The sequence below is a fragment of the Coregonus clupeaformis genome, unplaced genomic scaffold (genome assembly GCF_020615455.1).
Source record: "Coregonus clupeaformis isolate EN_2021a unplaced genomic scaffold, ASM2061545v1 scaf0151, whole genome shotgun sequence".
NCBI lineage: Eukaryota > Metazoa > Chordata > Actinopteri > Salmoniformes > Salmonidae > Coregonus > Coregonus clupeaformis.
Window position 1 is genome coordinate 465,783 of NW_025533606.1, and position 19,850 is coordinate 485,632.

The 19,850-nt window shown below is 43.4% G+C and overlaps 1 protein-coding gene across 1 annotated transcript; it reads left to right on the forward strand.

Moving 5' to 3' along the window:
* Nucleotides 1–293: 293 nt before the first annotated feature.
* LOC121557216 (akirin-1) lies at nt 294–14,565 on the forward strand. The gene is made up of 5 exons (XM_041871053.2): nt 294–678; nt 11,467–11,610; nt 13,055–13,183; nt 13,845–13,916; nt 14,106–14,565. Exons 1-5 carry the CDS (start codon nt 471–473, stop codon nt 14,114–14,116), a joined length of 564 nt encoding a protein of 187 aa, XP_041726987.1. The 5' UTR covers nt 294–470; the 3' UTR covers nt 14,117–14,565.
* The last annotated feature ends 5,285 nt before the right edge of the window (nt 14,566–19,850 follow it).

A 19,850-nucleotide genomic window follows, 5' to 3' on the forward strand; every position in this document is an offset into this window, starting at 1 on the left:
CCTGTTAAAAGGAGCAGAGCAGTCACTCTCGTGAACATCAAATTTGAGTTAAACTGAAAACAGTCGTCATAAAAGAAAAGGGGTGGATGACAAGAATAAACATGTAAAGTAGTACATTTATTGACAAAATGTATCACACATGTATGTAGAATCGATAATATTTTAAATAAAATCTAAATATCACAATTATGCTCTATACGAGAAATTCTACGTGAATAATTTTTTTTCCGAAATCTACATTCACCCTCTTTTTGTCGAATGGTACGGTCGGCGCTTGTGACGTTTTAGAAATCCAGTCGGTAGGCAGGGCAGTTGACTGGTTCACTCTCCCGGTTTCAGCAAACCGTTGTTGTGAAGAGAGAGGAACGGGAAAGAGAAGGGTCGAGTACAGCATTTTTAGAAGATATTTAACGTTTAGACCTCACGTTTTGCGGGTCGTATATCTTCGTTGTCTCTTTTGCTCAGGCACCATGGCGTGTGGAGCTACGTTAAAACGCTCGATGGAGTTTGAGGCCCTACTCAGTCCCCAGTCTCCTAAGCGAAGAAGGTGCAATGCACTACCGGGGGCTCCAAGCACTCCGTCCCCTCAAAGATGCAACCTCCGTCCGCCAGTTGACTGCCCATCATCACACTCGATGTCTCCCCCGGCTATGGGAGGAGAACACAGGCTAACTCCAGGTAAGACATTGTCAAAATTTGGATTTAGCTGTATTTCAGGGAGGCTGATATGGGGGAGGGGGTGGAATGGAATGGGTGGTTCGATAGAATGGGGGTTGGTGTATAAGAAGCTAATGTTAGGTAGTTACAGTAGCTAGCCTAACATTTGCAAGCTAACGTTAACTAACTAAACGCAGTCAGCTAGCTAACCTGCCGTTATAGCTGGCTAACAAGTGAGCCATTAACAATGTTGACTAATATATATTTGTGAATTAATTTGCATTGCCTGGCATGTTAACTAGCTAGCACCATTATCTATGACACAAAGCAAAAAAAGGCAAGTTTCGTCGTCAGCTTGCTAAGCTAGCTACATAACAACCCTAACCCAGCTAGCCAACATTAGCAGCTAGCTAACGTACACGCTTTGATTGCTTTCCTTTGCATGGTCCACAATCCATGATTGGTCTCGTGTGGCTGAAATAAAACATGCTGTAAATTAGTGCTGTAAATTTAGGCCACTTTATTCCATGAGCAGACAGCCATCACCGCAGCATTTATTTTGTATATAGTAGAACGCTGCATTGAAACGTCCAAGCCTTTTTGTTTAGAAGTGTGGGAACACAGGTTTTTTTGTACCTTCTCGATTTTCCCTGGGCTGAGAGGGCATTGTTCTGCTCCTTTATGCTCGCACCCATCCTGCCCACCCGCTTGAAAAGGTTAACCCCTGTGAGAGTTGAGCGAGCGTGGGGGCTGCAGGGGTGGCAAGATAATTACCTGGATATCTCGACAGCAATCCAACAAAGCTCATTGAATGTGCCGGTCACCGGGGTAGAGGCAAGCTATTTGACAGCAGCTAATCTTCACCGCTGTCTAAACCCTAATTAAAACCTTGCTCCCACTTCGCACAATTTGATCCTATTTCTTTGTTGAGATGTGTGTATAATATGTTAACTGGAGGATTACAGTGCTGGGGCCTATCTTATATTTTGAACCCCTTGTTCATTTCCGTGCAGATTTTTTTAGTTTGCACCACAGTAAATCCTTTGTTGTTTTTGTCTTTTCCTAACCTCAAATTCAGCTGAATATAACCCTAATTCAAGCCCTGCATCCTGCTGCAGTTCAATGGATGGGCAGCTCCTCCTGTCACAAAATGCTGTGAAGAATTTCAATCTAATAAGAGTGTACAATGGACTGCCTCCTGGGCCAGAGTTTGTATGGACTGGGCACTCCTGGTAGTCTTTTTTGTTTTTGAGGCTCTCCCATCCTTATCATTACCCAGGCCTGCATGTTGACGCGGATGCCTCATCCATTGAACTGGTTAACCCCCTTTGGTTTGTCTTTGTCTGGCCTATCTCTTTTTAATTGATTGACTGCTTTTCCTTCAGCCCCTAACCAAGGCAGTTGGTGGTTGCACCTTTTTACATATTTGCAGGGATGCAAACTTGTCACTTTTCGGTGATATTCACTGTTATGATCTCATCATTATACCCTGATGAAGACAGCTTGGCTGTTAAAACGTTGGCTATACAATTATTGCATCTGAGCTCCTAGAGTGTGCAGCTCGCCTTTTCTTTTTCAAGTGTTCTACTCTGGTAGCCACCACCTCACCTAAACAGGTGTTTCTTTCACCTCCAGATTGATCTCCAAAATAGGTCATCCACATGAATTGTGTAGATCCATGGGGGGGTGGGGGGGTTGACAAAGTTTGCGGACTCAGTATATTACCCATTGCGCTATAAAAGAGAGGTGCAAACAGATCTTCTCCTGGTGTGATCACTACCTTCTCTCTCAAAATGAATGACTGCGCACAGAATGCATCCCTACGTGTCCTACAACTAGAATATCAGAGTTCAGAGCGTGATGCCAGATATGTAGCTTAGTGGTTAAGAGCGTTGTGCCAGTAACCGTAAGGTCGCTGGTTCTAATCCACGAGCCGACTAGGTGAAAAATCTGTCGAAGTGCCCTGAGCAAGGCACTTAACCCTAATTGCTCCTGTAAGTCGCTCTGGATAAGAGTGTCTGCTAAATTACTAAAATGTAAATGTAATATGTCATATCAGAATGAGTGCTTCATCCAATATCACGTGTGACAGCTGTGAGCAGTCAGCCTCATCCCTTAACCAGCCATTAGCCTACTCAGCTGCTTTTCTCCGCCCGTTCTTTCTGTGCATGTCTATCAGTTTTTAAATGTTATTTAGCCGTGATGGCGAGCTGGGGTGTGCAGGCAGTGTTTTGGTGCGGCTTGCATCGCATATCTTTTCATTTTGCCTGTAACAAGCTGGCCAGTCTTACTAGGCTTTGCTGTCACGCAGCCTCTAAGTGCTAAACAATATTATAACCGCGATCGATAAGAGTACTGTGCAGCCGTCTTCATCGACCTGGCCAAGGCTTTCGACTGTCAGTCACCGCATTCTTATTGGCAGACTAAATAGCTTTGGTTTCTCAAATGACTGTCTCCCCTGGTTCACCAACTACTTCTCAGATAGAGTTCAATGTGTTAAATCGGAGGGCCTGTTGTCTGGACCTCTGGCAGTCTCTATGGGGGTGCCACAGGGTTCAATTTTCGGGCCGACTCTATTCTCTGTATATCAATGATGTCGCTCTTGCTGCTGGTGACTCTAAGATCCACCTCTACGCAGACGACACCATTTTGTATATATCTGGCCCTTCAATGGATACTGTGTTAACAAACCTCCTAACGAGCTTCAATGCCATACAACACTCCTTCCGTAGCCTCCAACTGCTCTTAAACGCTAGTAAAACTAAATGCATGCTCTTCAATCGAACGCTGCTTGCGCCCGCACGACTAGAATCACTACTCTCGGCGGGTCTGATTTAGAATATGTGGACAACTACAAATAGGTGTCTGGTTAGACTGTAAACTCTACTTCCAGACTCACATTAAGCATCTCCAATCCAAAGTTAAATCTAGAATCGGCTTCCTATTTCACAACAAAGCCTCCTTCACTCATGCTGCCAAACATGCCCTCGTAAAACTGACTATCCTACCGATCCTTGACTTCGGCGATGTCATTTACAAAATAGCCTCCAACACTACTCAGCAAATTGGATGTAGTCTATCACAGTGCCATCCGTTTTGTCACCAAAGCCTCATTTACTACCCACCATTGTGACCTGTACGCTCTCGTTGGCTGGCCCTCACTACATATTCGTCGCCAAACCCACTGGCTCCAGGTCATCTATAAATCTCTGCTAGGCAAATCCCTGTCTTATCTTAGCTCATTGGTCACCATAGCAACACCCACCCGTAATATGCGCTCCAGCAGGTATATCTCACTGGTCATCCCCAAAGCCAACACCTCCTTTGGCCGCCATTCCTTCCTGTTCTCTGCTGCCAATGACTGGAACAAACTGCAAAAATCTCTGAAGCTGGAGACTCTCTTATCTCTCACTAACTTTAAGCATCAGTTGTCAGAGCAGCTTATCGATCACTGCACCTGTAAACAGCCCATCTGTAATTAGCCCACCCAACTACCTCATCCCCATATTATTTATTTTGCACATTTGCACCCCAGTATCTCTATTTGCACATCATCTTCTGCACATCTATCACTCCAGTGTTAATACTAAATTGTAATTATTTTGCACTATGGCCTATTTATTGCCTTACCTCCATAACTTACTACATTTGCACACACTGTGTATATAGATTTTCTATTGTGTTATTGACTGTATGTTTTGTTTATCCCATGTGTAACTCTGTTGTTTTTATCGCACTGCTTTGCTTTATCTTGGCCAGGTCGCAGTTGTAAATGAGAACTTTTTCTCAACTGGCCTACCTGGTTAAATAGAAAGTGCCACTGCCATAGAGGAAAATCAGACCACAGTGACAGTCATACTTGTGCCTTTACATCACTGAAAACCGCTCAAAAGTTATGCCCCATATTACAGAAGTTACCTTCTCCCCTTTATCCCGCGACAAACTGCCTTGTTTTGTCATGTTACCTGGCTAGCTAGCTAACAACATGGTACCATGGCTATGCACACATTTGGATGGCACAGGAAAAATGGAAAATGGATGAATAGCATTCAATGTGTTGGATTGTGTAGAGGTGTGAATATCAGGGACAGGTTTTTGTGCAGAACGTATAGAACGGGAACAGGCGTCCTGGGGGAGGTGGGGCGCAAACCCTGTGGTATCATGATACTACTTGGTATCGTGATACTTGGCCTGGTATCACATCGTTTGTAAAATGTTGGTATTGTGACACCCCACTCCGAAAATGGGCACATTTCACTTGCATTTTACAAACTCTTATCTTCACCTTTTTGGGCCCTCACCAGTTTGCATGTCTGTTTGCCGCTGAACTCCCATGGCCACCGGCTCCCTGCGCCCCACCTGTGGTCTGGGTTGGTATTCCTCATGGCACCCATCGACCTTTGAAAGGGGCGAGCGCTCTCCTGGAATGTACCTAATTGAATGCCCACAGAGTGAATACCTAACATTCCCCAACCACTTTTGTCCTCTAATGATGTTACACCAAAATGACAATGATATCAGAAAAGGTGAGCGGATATTAGGGAGTGGCTTTGAAGTAGTAATCTGACCTTGAGATATTTGCGCTTGGCATGAACTGTGGGTTCCCACATAGTCTATGACTTGCTGATAGTGGAAGTGAAATGGGAACTGTGTGGCTGGCGTCCCAGTTCTGGACAAAGGCAGTTGGCTTGGTCCTGCCCAGCCCAGCCCATCGTACCAAACCAGATTGTGCAACTGACATGTAGGCTAGTCCTAAGCCTGTTTAATGTTTGGACAAGGACTTATTTGATAGCTACATTGTTTTTGTTCTCTTTTGTAAGGGAGAACCTGCGTATCCAGGGTTTATCTGCCATTGAAATCGTTGGGCGGGCCGACTAAGCGTTTTTTTTTCGGGACACCTAAGTCCAAACATGGTGTAAAATAATGATCATATATTTTGTATAAATTTTCTGGATGGGGGAAAAACGCTTTCTGTGTAAAATTAAACAACTGAAATCAGATATAAATTATGTAGATATCTATATATAATCTTTTGAGAACTGACAATCACCGAAGTAAAAGCTAGTGAATTGAAAATTCAAAAAACAATAAATGTATTCATTTTATTATGTTTAAGCAAAATGAAACTGCATTAGCCATAGCAAAATGCATGGAATTGCAGGAAATTAGCTTTAAAAAGGCAATTCTCTCAGCGCCATGGCAGAATGTGTAGAATCGCAGGAAATGTGCTTTAAACTACAAAAAGAATTATCCGCTCCATGGAGACATTTGTAGAATTGTAAGAAATTGGCTTACAAATGCAAAAATGTCAAGAAGGGGGGCCTCTAAAATGCTCTCTTAAGTTCGGCCTGCCAACGGACCCGCCACGTCCCCCACCTAAGCCCCTTTTTTGAGATAATGCTGATGTCACTTTTGACGCAAGAGGCAGAAAATCTAGCAACATCACAAGGGTGTTGGCAGGTTCACACACATGCAGGTTTCAACAGCTGAAGAAGCTCGTGTAACGGGCAGATGGAGGAAGAGGTGTCTTCATGTCTGCCTTCCTGTGTGCAATGCGACTGTGTGATAAGGGTAGCCAATCTCCTTCTGTAATTTAGCCTCTCCCTTGATTAGCTAAGCCTAACGTAATGTTTTTTTCTCTTCTAATTTTAGTTCCTCAGTGCAAAGCAGGGGTTACTGGGTGTAGGCTATACAATTTAGGGATTGGCTCAATGGAAAAAAAACCTGTTGAACAACCAACAATGCTTCTCAATCTTTTTTTTTGTTAATGCAGAGCTGTCATGTCTGTTAAGACCTAGAGTGAAAACACAAATGTACGCCACAAGCTAGTTTGAGTTTTCTTTCACCACTTTAATGGCTTCTGTGTACGTACAGGCCAGCTATCCTCAGGCTTCATGCACACTGGCATTTTACTCAGTATCTGCCTGGCTTGCTGAATTACATACTGCACAGCAGCTGCAGAGAGGAAAGGAATGTAAGATGTCGGTGTCTGCAGACATTGGGCCCAGATACCTGATATTATGCTCACCTTTACCATGAGAGAGGCGCCCCAGCCACATTGTAGCTCTTTGCAAGCTAGCTTCTCCGCTGTGGGTTTGCCGGTGAACGCAGTTTCCTGTTCAGTCGCTGTTTTCAAGGTAAGCTGCCTGCTAGTTACCCCCTTCAATATTTATTGGCATTCCCCACGAGCCAGTCAGGTTTCCTTTGTTGTAGTTCCCAGGGCACATGGACAGGTTCTCCTCCTTCTCCCTCTCCAGCCCACTTGATTGGAATAATTAACTGATCTACGAGACTTTAATGAGGACTAGCCAACCTTTTAAATTCAGGATGCAGTGGTGAGTATTAAAACAGTCACCTGTAATAAATTGAATGGCGCTATGGTAGAGGGCATCCAAAGGTTTAAGAGTAGTGGCTGCTGCATTCTGGTAAATGGTGTCACCATAGTCAATGAATAAATATGTAGTTCACTTGAAATGTTTTTGCAAGAATTAGAGAACAACATATTTAGTCTTGCCCACATTAAGTACGTGTCAGTACCCCTGCTGCACAGATACTGTGTGATTTTAGTAAGGGATGTGACAAATGTTATCTTTGTGAATCATTCACTCTGTTTTTCAAAGTTGTCTGGCCAGTAATTTGTACTGTTTGTCACCAAACTCAAACAGTGTAGGCAGGTCGGCCACAACGTTGCACTAGGCCCATCTATCGGCAATCAAAAGCTGCATCTTGCAATGGAACGCTGTATCTTGCATTTCTTGGCTTGCAATGGCTCGCAACTTCAGTAAAGCAGGGCCTATCATCAATGAATAGGCTAGAATATTCTACACGCAACAGACCGAAGACTGAACATGTTCACAACCCTACTTGTGATACATGTGCTGTATTGTCAGTGGGTCACTGAGTTGGGGTTTGTTGGATTTAGATCTGTGTGCAGAATTTCTTAAGATGGTTACCTTCCAGGTTCTTACCTTGTACAATAATGGGCAATACATTAATTTGGTTTGTGTTTGAAGAACACTGCAACCTGACCTAGTTATCTGTGCTAATGTTCAGCACAGCGTGAGCCTAGCTAGCCTAGTACTTCTCAACAGAATTTTCCTTCAATTCATTATACACAAACTTCCCGGCAGTTAGTAAGCCCTATGGTCAGTTCCCACCCATATTCATGCTCAAGTAGCAACAAATGCTGTCTCTATACTTTTAAGAGGGTCTTTGCTACATCAACTTGGCCTGACCCACAATACAGCCTGCTTCCTGGCAGCTTTGGAGTCCTTAAGTCCTCCTACTATACTTCAGCAATGGAGGGTGAAATGAGTCAGACGGCCTGTTTTTCTCTTCACCGCTACCCGTCGTCCCCCACGTCCAACTTATCTGGCCAATCTCCTGCCTTATACACTGTTTTTGTTTGTTCTCTCCCTAAGCTTTTTAGCTGAGGCTTTTCTCTCTTGCAGGAAGTCTCTGTGATTGATTGCTTTGGCCTGGCTGTGGCAGGGTCATTGTTGCTAGGCAACGCCCCCAGATTGATACTCTGCTGGTTGGCAGTGCTAGCCTGGCTGGCAGTTGACTGGGAGCAGGGGAGGGATTTCACTTGTCACTCAAAAGGTTGCCCTGAGATCATTAAGCACAGCAAACCCAAGTGCAGATGTGCCCTGATTCGGAAAAGGATGTCTCTCGTCAAACTTAATGTGTTTGATCAAATCAGGGGTGAAAGTAAGGCGGTCCAGTATGGAGTCCCAGCAAAATAAATAGTGGCAGTACGCCATACTGGTAGAACATGAGCCTATCACAATAATTAAAACAAAATGTCATAAACTAGGCTATTACACCATTATTTATCATTACCATATCATTAGTCAGAGGCATGAAAAATTAGCGAATGGACTTGAAAATGGGTGGTATAGAGCAGTCGGGAGGGGAATAGGGTGGAATAGGGGGGGGGGGATAAAGGGGGTATAAGTGGGGGGGTTACATCTACCCTTTTTCTTTCTACCTGTCCCTGTTCTGTATGTCGTGTTTTGTAATATTTGTTTTGTGTCCAGAACTCTGGATCTTGTTGTTCATGTCTGTTCTCTTATGTTTAGATAAGAACTGTACACATGTCTTTCATACCTATACACCATTCTTGTGTGTGTTCAATAAAAAATATTTGAACAGAAAATGGGTGGTATAGCCTATGCTCAAATGTAATGTGGTTAGACGAGAACACTGACATTTTGCCAAGGCAGAGATGAATGGCCGTCACCGAGACGCGCGCGGACAGCAGTGGATGCATACATTCTGGCCTAATGACAATCGACAAAATGTCATTTACACTTTGTGGTGTTTTGTGTAACAGATTTCTCTTTCCATTCACCACTGTTTGGATGCTGGAAATATGTTGCAAGTAGATGAATATGCATGGGTAGCCTAGTAAAGGAGCCCTTTTGACAATCAGATGAAAACATCATGACTTGTTGTTTATGCAACAATAAAAGGTAATGCATTTCAAAAGTTAAATGAAAAAGCTTTATGACTAGGCCCACAGAGATCTGATTGAATTAATAGGGATTCTATATGTAATTCTATGATTTTAAGTGCGCGCACACATAGGAGGTCCCGTACTGGGAAGAAATTAAATCTACTTTCACCCATGTATCAAATGGAGTGTTTCAAAATGTAGCCTACAGGAATGGAGATTGAGATGCCGGTGACTTGCTGTCATGGCACCGACATAAAGAACCAAACCTTTTGACAACTTTATTTTAGGGAGTGACTTATGACTTGGGCTTAAGTCTCATTGTTTGTGGGTAAGCTATTTAGATGAACAACGTGATGCTCAAGCTAATAGATCATTGCACCAATCTATTTGGGGTAGCATTGGCAGACAATCTGACACAGTGGCCTTTCAACTAGTCAGTTCATGCAGCATCGTGAACCATTTGAGTCACTCCTACAAACTTAACTTTTCAAGGGGGAAGCCATCCATGTCTAGTCTAGCCCCCTTCATATACTCCTGTCTCTGGGATAAGTACAGCTTTATTGAGTTAGAAAAGTTTGGCCATGGCTTAATAAACAAAGCCAGTCAGATTAGAGCTGCATTGTTCACACAGGAAGACTCAACTCCCCTGCTGCTCCTGTCCTGCTCTTCTTCTGGTGGTGTACTCTGCTCATTTGAAGCCTCCAGCTCAATAATACTTGGCCAGTCAGTCACATGGCTAGCTACCTCACTCTCAAAATGGCATCTGAAAAAGGCTAGTTTTCAATTGATCTTGCCTAGATTCCGCTCTCTCCTTGCCTCCTTTTCAATGTGCATTGGACGAAAATATCCAATGTCCCTCCCCTCAGACTACCGCTTACACTGCATTTTGAGGAGGCGAGGAAAGATGAATTGAGAAAGGGCCCATGTAGGCCTGCTGGCTAGTTAGCTTCCCCCTCAGAACAGCTCACGGAGACATGCATGTTTGCTCTTATATTGACATGGCTGCTGCTCCCTCAACCCAAGATAAAGTAGGCAGGCCTCCCTAGATAGAGGTGCACAAAGGCCCTTCGCCCTTTGAGGTGGAATAAGGATGATAAGTCCCCCCGCTTAGCGGCGTTGCCAACAACCGGATGCATCCGGTTTTCAGGGCTAAAGCTAATTCAACCTAGCTTCCTTTTCCGCTGAAAACCGGATGTGGGAACTCCGCTCGGGCGTTTTTCTTTTATGCCTACTATGTTAGATTATCTCCTCCCAAATGGCACCCTAATCCCTTTATAGCCTAGTGCCCTGCCTTTGACCAGAGCCCTTCATGGAGAATAGGGTGTCATTTGGGACGCAGGCTGGCTCAGAGGCCCAGCTCTGCAGTGGTCAAAGACCTTGGAGGATGAAACCCAACCCAGTTTCTCTGGAAAGAAGGCTGTAGCATGCGAGGCCGGTGCCCAGTTTCACGCTCCTTCCCGGCCTCTGCATTGCAGTCAGATATCACCCAGATCTATCTAAATAAATCACTCTTGCTTTGTGTTTGGTGCTCCTGCCTGTCAACAAAGGCCTCCAACATTAGCACCACTGCCAAGTAGACCTCTGCATCAAATATTCAGGTAGTTTTCTTGCTGTGTTATTGCCGGACATGCTGGTACAAGACAAGTAGTCTACTATTTTTGTCTTTGCTTAGTTGGCTCTTAGAGACACGAAGACCTATTAAGCCTGACTGTCTCCTAGTCAGCTATGGATGTGTCACAAGTCCTGAAAGATTTGAAGGAAGAAGTGAAACTGACTCCTTCGCTCCTTTTCGCTAGTCACAGGATCTCAGAAGGGGTGGTTTCCTTCTGAGGAAGTGTGCGCACGCAAGTGTGCTGTGTGGGTTGACACAGCTGGTGTGTTTGTTGCCGACGTTACTCCCCAACTTTAAAGCTCTCCTTCCTGTTAGTGCGTTTGTTTTGAAAACCATATCAGCTGAACACTGCAGCTCACAGGATGTGTGCATAGCTGTGGGCCTTCATTTAGGCTTGAGAAAAACATTCTGCTATCATAGAACACCATGCCTACTAGGACTATAGCATGATTGTAGCTTGTAGTGATGATCAACAACATGCAATTTTGGAACACATTTAGCTTCTAAGAATGCCTATCTGACATGGCTGGTTTGCTATGATCAGAGACCATCTAAAAATAAACATGTCACCTTTTTATGTTTGGGCTTACAAGCAAGGGTGTGGCTAGTTGTCTTCTAAAATCAAATAGACAGGCATCATTTTCATAATGGTGCTCCAGGCTTTATTTGTCCTCTGTGAGTGCTGGTTGTTCCCGGCCCTGTTTATGACCGTGTCCCCTGTTTTCTGTCCCCTCTACAGAGCAGATCTTCCAGAACATCCGTCAGGAGTACAGCCGCTACCAGAGGCGACGGCAGCTGGAGGGGGCCTTCAACCAGAGTGAGGCTGCCTGCAGCTCCACCGATGCCCCCAGCTCCTCCCTCACCGCCCCCAGCTCCCCGCCAGGTGAGACCCTGCGAGAGAGAGATGGACACACGTGTACATACACACACACACAGGGGGGGGCTGGAGTTGTTGATGTTGTGCGAGGTGGGCCAACAACCGAGTCACCTGCCAAACCACGTCACCACCCATATGGTGTTCAGTGTGCGCATGCAGCGGTAATACAAACCCCAAACATTTCAGCCTCCACAGACGTTACATAACGATGCTTGGAGTTGGTATATGTTTTTATAGATCCCATTGGCTCAAGTATAGCTGGTTAGCACAGTCTCATTATTTTCAATGTTTCCAAACCCATAGACAATTACTACATTGACTTGAATGTGAATGTCTGTCGCTCCGTTCTAGTAATTATATTTCTGTCTCTCCTAGTTCCGAGAGCATTGCCTGGAATTTAGCTTTAAAAGCTTTGGTCAGAAATTCAGAATGGGTCAAAGTCCACTTAAAGGCCCAGGGCATGAATCATTCAGCCTCCCATGGATCCAGCTCAGAAGAAGACTTGGAGAAGGGGCCTCTTTAGTGCCACATGACCCTCTAGGCCACTGGTTCCCAACCTTTTTTTAACCATGGTACACCTTGATGGGATATTACATTCTGCGGCACACCTAAAATGTCCCTATTAATTTATTTAGTGGTAATGACCTCATTTTATCTGATTCATACTGCAAACCATCTATTTTCTGTGACAAACGTTTTTTATTAAATATGGTTTATTTGAAATATTTTCATAGTTTTGATAGTTCCATACTCATGATGGTTAACTTGTGTACCCTTTTAAGAGCGTCCCGTGAATCTGTGGCGGAAAGAAGCCAGAAGAAGAAAATGAATCTCGGGTATAATTGGTCTTCAGTGTTGAATGTTTTTTGGGGCTACAGATGAGCGGTTTTCTGCATTGTAAAGGGGCAACCATGGACACAAGGCCATGTTCCGTTTGTTTCTATAGCAGAGGCTGTGGTATAGCTAAGGCCAGAGACACACGTATTAAGAAATAAATGACTCTGGCTAAGCCTAATCAGACTTGCCTGTGCTAATAGGTGAAGTAAAATTATACAAATGACTTTGCTCGTGATGCGTGCCCCTCAAATGATACAAATGTAACAACATCCTGAGCACACTGGACTTGAAACAACGATACAGATGTAACCATGTGCCATTTCATGTTTTATCTGACCGGCACTAGTGCTCCCAAGTAAACATTCCATGTGCATTCCACAGGTCACGTTTATAAGTGTGTAAACATAACAACCTAGATTAGGAAAAGTTTTGAGGCACACCTGAGTTCCTCAACGCACACCGGTTGGGAACTACTTCTCTAGGCTGCTGCTGAGTCGAAGGTGACAAAAAAAAAAGTAATAAATTGTCTTGCGCAGACTTTGTCACCTATAGTGTATGTATGGATGACATGGGGAATGTCAGCCTATTTCAAATCTCACTGTGTGTGTCCCAGGTGCCTCGAGGAAGGACCAGCCGTCGTTCACACTGAGGCAGGTGAGCTACCTGTGTGAGCGCTTGCTCAAAGACCACGAGGAAAAGATCCGGGAGGAGTACGAACAGATCCTCAACACAAAACTTGCAGGTACAGACAGCACTTGGCATATCACCATCCCTTAAACTGAAGTCAAAATGGCTTTTCACGTTACTTAGCCAAGCCGAAAACAAGCTGAGCTGGCATGGTTACGCATCCACTGTAGATGCTGGAACGTGCCAAAACAGAAAATAAAATGTCAGAGCGAGCACAGTTTGGTTCGGGTCGACTCGATAGTGTGAAAAGGGCAGTTTCGTTTGTCACAGCTGCGTTTTTATTTTCTTTCTTTTTTTCTTTTTTTTACATGTTTTCACACCCTTTAGCACTAGCAATGAAGAAAGACTGATACAAATGGCACCCTGTGTGCAATAGGAGATAGGCCTATTTGCTGCTCCCCCAGAACACCTTTAATGCCGCCTTTATCTAATGTCCTGCTGATTTTGTTTTTGTTTAATTAGGGCTTCTCTGGGCAGATATGGATTTATAGACTAGACACTACTAGCCAAGACTGCTAATGTTTCTAGAATGGAAATCTGCCCTGACTGGAATGATTATGATCAACCTTTTAGCTGATGTTTAGTGAAGGCTCAAGCACCAAGTATTATTATTTTTTTGCATCATTTGTGGAAATGTATTGACATTATCTGGTACTTGAATCTGCACCGTCACAATTTTGTACTAATCCAATGGCCATCTTGATCCTCTGTTGCAGAACAATACGAATCTTTTGTGAAATTCACACAAGACCAGATCATGCGAAGATACGGTGCCAGGCCTGCTAGTTGTAAGTATCCCAGTTTCAGTTTTCACATTTTACCCGTCCACCATTTTGCTTCAGAAGAGTAAACAAAGCAATCCCTAAAGCCACGTAAAGTAATAGATTTTTCTCTGTTCAGAGTTATAATTCATTCTTCTCCTCTCATTTGTCTTCATGTTGTTGATCTCATCCATTATTCAATCCCTCTGTTTTCAGACGTCTCTTGAATTCCCCCATTGAGGTACCAGCTTTTCTCACAGGACGGCTGCTCTTCTACTGCCTCTTCCTCCACTAGATATGTGATTTTTATGTCCCCCCTTTATTTTCTTCATGCTATTTGGGTGCCATGGTATAGCCACATTTTTAATCCAAAACTGATTTCTATACTCCTGAACTGTGGCTGCTGGCCAAAACGCTAACGAATTGGAAGATAATGTAAAAAGTCGATATGCTATCTCTCTGGAATTTTGACTAAAGCAGATTTGTGTCGATCTCCCCAGCACTGCAGTGGCTATTCTGATCCTTCTGTGTTATAACCTGCCAGCACTGCCCCTCTGCAGCAGCTGTATTGCTAAAGCCCCCTGGCCTCTTATCCACCCAGTTTATTTTTCTCTTTTCCAACTCTGAGGATGTGGATTTTTTTTCCTTTTTAAAATAAAAGTTGTGTGATTTAAAATGGTTTCTCTCAATTACTTTTTTGTCATGCATTCAGTTGATCAAACTGTTAAAAGAAACCATTTTATTTTGGTAATCTTTTTAAATTATAAAGTAAATACATGAGAAAGTTAGTATTTTGTCAAAGGAAGGTTCATTTGTGCAGTGCATATGCTTTAAGGTTTATTTAAGACTGTTACAGTGCATTTGGAAAGTATTCAGACCCCTTCACTTTTTCCACATTTTGTTACGTTACAGCCTTATTCTAAAATGGATGAACAAAAAAAAAATCCTCTATCTACACACAATACCCCATAATGACAAAGCGAAAACAGTTTATTAGACATTTTTGCAAATGTATTACAAATAAATAGAAAAATACCTTATTTACATAAGCATTCAGACCTTTTGCCATGAGACTCGAAATTGAGCTCCGGTGCATCCTGTTTCCATTAATCCTCCTTGATGTTCTACAACTTGATTGGAGTCCACCTGTGGTAAATTAAATTGATTGAACATGATTTGGAAAGGCACACAACCTGTCTATACATACACTACCGGTCAAATGTTTTAGAACACTTACTCATTCAAGGGTTTTAATTTATTTTTACTATTTTCTACATTGTGGAATAATAGTGAAGACATCAAAAGTATGAAATAACACATGGAATCATGTAGTAACCAAAACAATGTTAAACAATTCAAAATATATTTTATATTTGAGATTCTTCAAAGTAGCCACCCTTGGCCTTGCACACGCTTGGTATTCTCTCAACCAGCTTCACCTGGAATGTTTTTCCAACAGTCTTGAAGGAGTTCCCACATATGCTGACCACTTGTTGGCTGCTTTTCCTTCACTCTGCGGTCCGACTCATCCCAAACCATCTCAATTTGGTTGAGGTCGGGGGATTGTGGAGGCAAGGTCATCTGATGCAGCACTCCATCACCCTGCTTGGTCAAATAGCCCTTAAACAGCCTGGAGGTTTGTTGGGTCATTGTCCTGTTGAAAAACGAATGATAGTCCCAATAAGCCCAAGCCAGATGTGATGGTGTATCGCTGCAGAATGCTGTGATTGGCATGCTGGTTAAGTGTGCCTTGGATTCAAAATCAATCAGATAGTGTCACCAGCAAAGCACCCCCACACCATAACAGCTCCTCCTCCATGCTTTACGGTGGGAAATACACATGCGGAGATCATCCGTTCACCCACACTCACAAAGACACAGCGGTTGGAACCAAAAATCGCAAATTTGTACAAACATTTCCACCGGTCTAATGTCCATTGCTCGTGTTTCTTGGCCCAAGCTAGTCTCTTCTCCTTATTTGTGTCCTTTAGTGGTTTCTTTTCAGCAATTCGACAATGAAGGCCTGATTCACGCAGTCTCCTCTGAACAGTTGATGTTGATGTGTGTTACTTGAACTCTATGAAGCATTTATTTGGGTTGCAATTTCTGAGGCTGGTAAATCTAATGAACTTATCCTCTGCAGCAGAGGTAACTCTGGGTCTTCTATTCCTGTGGCGGTCCTCATGAGAGCCAGTTTCATCATAGCGCTTGATGGTTTTTGCAACTGCACTTGAAGAAACTTTCAAAGTTCTTTGCTTATTTGAGCTGTTCTTGCCATAATATTGACTGACCTTAATGTCTTAAAATAATGGACTTGTTTCTCTTTGCTTATTTGAGCTGTTCTTGTCATAATATGGACTTGGTATTTTAACAAACAGGGCTATCTTCTGTGTACCACCTCTACCTTGTCACAACACAACTGATTGGCTCAAATGCATTAATAAGGAAATAAATTCCACAAATTAACTTTTAAGAAGGCACACCTGTTAATTGAAATGCATTCCAGGTGACTACCTCATGAAGCTGGTTGAGAGAATGCCAAGAGTGTGCAACGCTGTCATCAAGGCAAAAGGTGGCTATTTGAAGAATCTCAAATATAAAATATATTTTGATTTATTTAACACTTTTTTTGGTTACTACATGATTCCATATGTGTTATTTCATAGCTGTGATGTCTTCACTGTTATTCTACAATGTAGAAAATAGTAAAAATAAAGAAAACCCCTTGAATGAATAGGTGTTCCAAAACTTTTGACCGGTAGTGTGTATGGTCCCACACTTGAAAGTGCATGTCAGAGAAAAAACCAAGCCATGAGGTCGAAAGAATTGTCCGTGGAGCTCCGAGACAGGATTGTGTCAATGCACAGATCTGGGGAAGGGTGCCAAATAATTTCTGCATTGAAGGTCCACAAGAACACAGTGACCTCCATCATTCTTAAATGGAAGAAGTTTGGCACCACCAAGACTTCCGAGAGCTGGCCGCCCAGCCAAACTGAGCAATCGGGGGAGAAGAGCCTTGGTCAGGGAGGTGACCAAGAATCCGATGGTCACTCTGACAGAGCTCCAGAGTTTCTCTGTGGAGATGGGAGAACCTTCCAGAAGGACAACGTTCTATGCAGCACTCCACCAATCAGGCCTTTGTGGTAGAGTGGCCGGACGGAAGCCACTCCTCAGTAAAAGGCACATGACAGCCCGCTTGGAGTTTGCCAAAAGGCACCTAAAGAACTCAGACCATGAGAAATAATATTCTCTGGTCTGATGAAACCAAGATTGAACTCTTTGGCCTGAATGCCAAGCGTCACGTCTGGAAGAAACCAGGCACCGCTCTTCACCTGGCCAATACTATCCTTACGGTGAAGCATTGTGGTGGCAGCATCATGCTGTGAGGATGTGTTTCAGCGGCAGCGACTGGGAGACAAGTCAGGTTTGAGGGAAAGATTAACGGAGCAAAGTACAGAGAGATCCTTGATGAAAACCTGCTCCAGAGTGCTCAGGACCTCAGACGGGGGCGAAGGTTCACCTTCCAACAGGACAACGACCCTAAGCACACAGCCAAGACAATGCGGTAGTGGCTTCGGGACAAGTTTCTGAATGTTCTTGAGTGGCCCAGCCAGAGACCGGACTTGAATCCGATCGAACATCTCTGGAGAGACCTGAAAATAGCTGTGCAGCGACGCTCCCCATCCAACCTGACAGAGCTTGAGAGGATCTGCAGAGAAGAATGGGAGAAAATCTACAAATACAGGTGTGCCAAGCTTGTAGCATCATACCCAAGAAGATCGCTGCCATAGGTGCTTCTGTCCCTATCCTCGCCCCTACCTGGGCTTGAACCAGGGACCCTCTGCACACATTGACAACAGTCACCCTTGAAGCACCGTTACCAGTCGCTCCACAAAAGCCGCGGCCCTTGCAGAGCAAAGGAAACAACTACTTCAAGGTCTCAGAGCGAGTGACGTCACTGATTGAAACGCTACTAGTGCGCACCACTAACTAGCTAGCCATTTCACACCGGTTACACTCACCCCCCTTTTGACCTTCTCCGCAGCAACCAGTGATCCGGGTCAACAGTATCAATGTAACAGTGTTGCTTCCGTCCCTCTCCTCGCCCCTACCTGGGCTTGAACCAGGGACTCTCTGCACACATAGACAACAGTCACCCTCGAAGCACCGTTACCCGTCGCTCCACAAAAGCCGCGGCCCTTGCGAGGAGAGGGACGGAAGCAACACTGTTACACTTCAACAAAGTTCTGAGTAAAGGGTCTGAATACGCATGTAAATGTGATATTCCCGGGGGGTTTAAATGAATTTGCAAATATTTCTTAACCTGTTTTTGCTTTGTCATTATGGGGTATTGTGTGTTTAATCAATTTTAGAATACGTCTGAATACTTTCCGAATGCACTGTATGACTTGAGTAATCAGGTTGGGGGTGAACTATTGTGATATTTCCAATATGTCTAATTTAACACTACTTCCTACCCCCAATGGGTACTTATGAAGATCTGAGAGGATTGGTGTATATTTGCAAATCGACAAGCGTCCCAATAAAGTCTGTACGTGTAAAACTAGTTTTTTTGAGACGAGTGTCATTATTATGGGTATTCTCTTTTGTAATGGTCTCTTCCACCCTCTAGTGGTACAACTCGTATTGTGCATGGAATTGCTTTAATAGGATGCTTGACGGTACAGCAGGCTTTTCCTTTGGAACAAGGTAAATATTTGAACACCAGAATCGTTGATAAACATGTACATGACTCGTTTGTCTGTGGTCCACGAAACAACGGTGCATATCACACTTTTAATCACCGGTTGTTGGTGGAGGACATTATGCAGGTAAAAATCATAAATTGGGACCTCTAGCCAAAGCCTCAAACCCATGACGTCACCGATCTCAGGTGTTACCGGAAGCGCAGGTGAGTTGTTGCTAAATGCCTGTGAAGTTTGCGCTACGTTCAACTTTTTAGATTTATGAAATGAGATTCTGTAGTCTATGCATTTCAAGTGGGAATGCTTCAGTGGTTTGTTTGGAAAAGGAAGGAAGTTCGTAGCAGGAAAAGCCAAGCGAGGACTATAATTATCTCAAGTCATTTATCAGAATAGACCGTCATTTTCAGAAAGGTGCAGTAGTGAGGATTTTACCCGCGTTGGGATGTCCGGACTGTTTTAGAATTGCGTGAAAATATAAAAACATCAAAATAAAAAGTATTACAGGGGAAACTGCTACAATCATTTATGTATTTTGAGATGCTAGTGGAAACGTTGAGTTGAATCATTTTACTCGACAGCGCTTTCAATCGGTACGTAAGTTACTTCTAAACTTTCTAAATACCATTGCCTGCTATATAGGCCTACGGAGTAAAGCCTCTGTTATTAGGGAAAATGTGCAGACCTACTTCTGTACTGAATGGGACATGATTGGGGGTTGTTAAGTTTACATAGGCTAATGGTTCATATACAGGTAAACTGAAAAAAGCCATGTAGTCAAAAAAGGGTTTAGGAAAATTAACTTTATTCCTTTGAAATTGTATTGCCCGCGCTTGTATTTCTGTCATTCATATTGACCCGACAGTGGCAGACTCCAAAGTAGGCCAATATATCAGCAATTTATGACTGTAAGTCGCTTTGGATAAAAGCGTCTGCTAAATGGCATATTATATATATATTATATATGTATTAAACCAGTGTTCCCCAATAGGCAGTCAGAATTTATTTGCCCCCTCGCCCCCTCCCCCCTAAGATTTCTGAGAAAATACATATATTTAGACCTATATTAATTGTAAAATTTATAATTTAGAAAATCGGTTCCCAAGTACTCCCACACATAAATAGAGAGGCATATGTGATTGTATCCCAATGTAATCAAGGTTTTAAATGATTATGTTTTTGCCAAATCTGTCTGGGATTCTTGCGGTACATTTTCCAGCCCCGCAACCATGGCTGTAATTGGGGACCCCTTTATTAG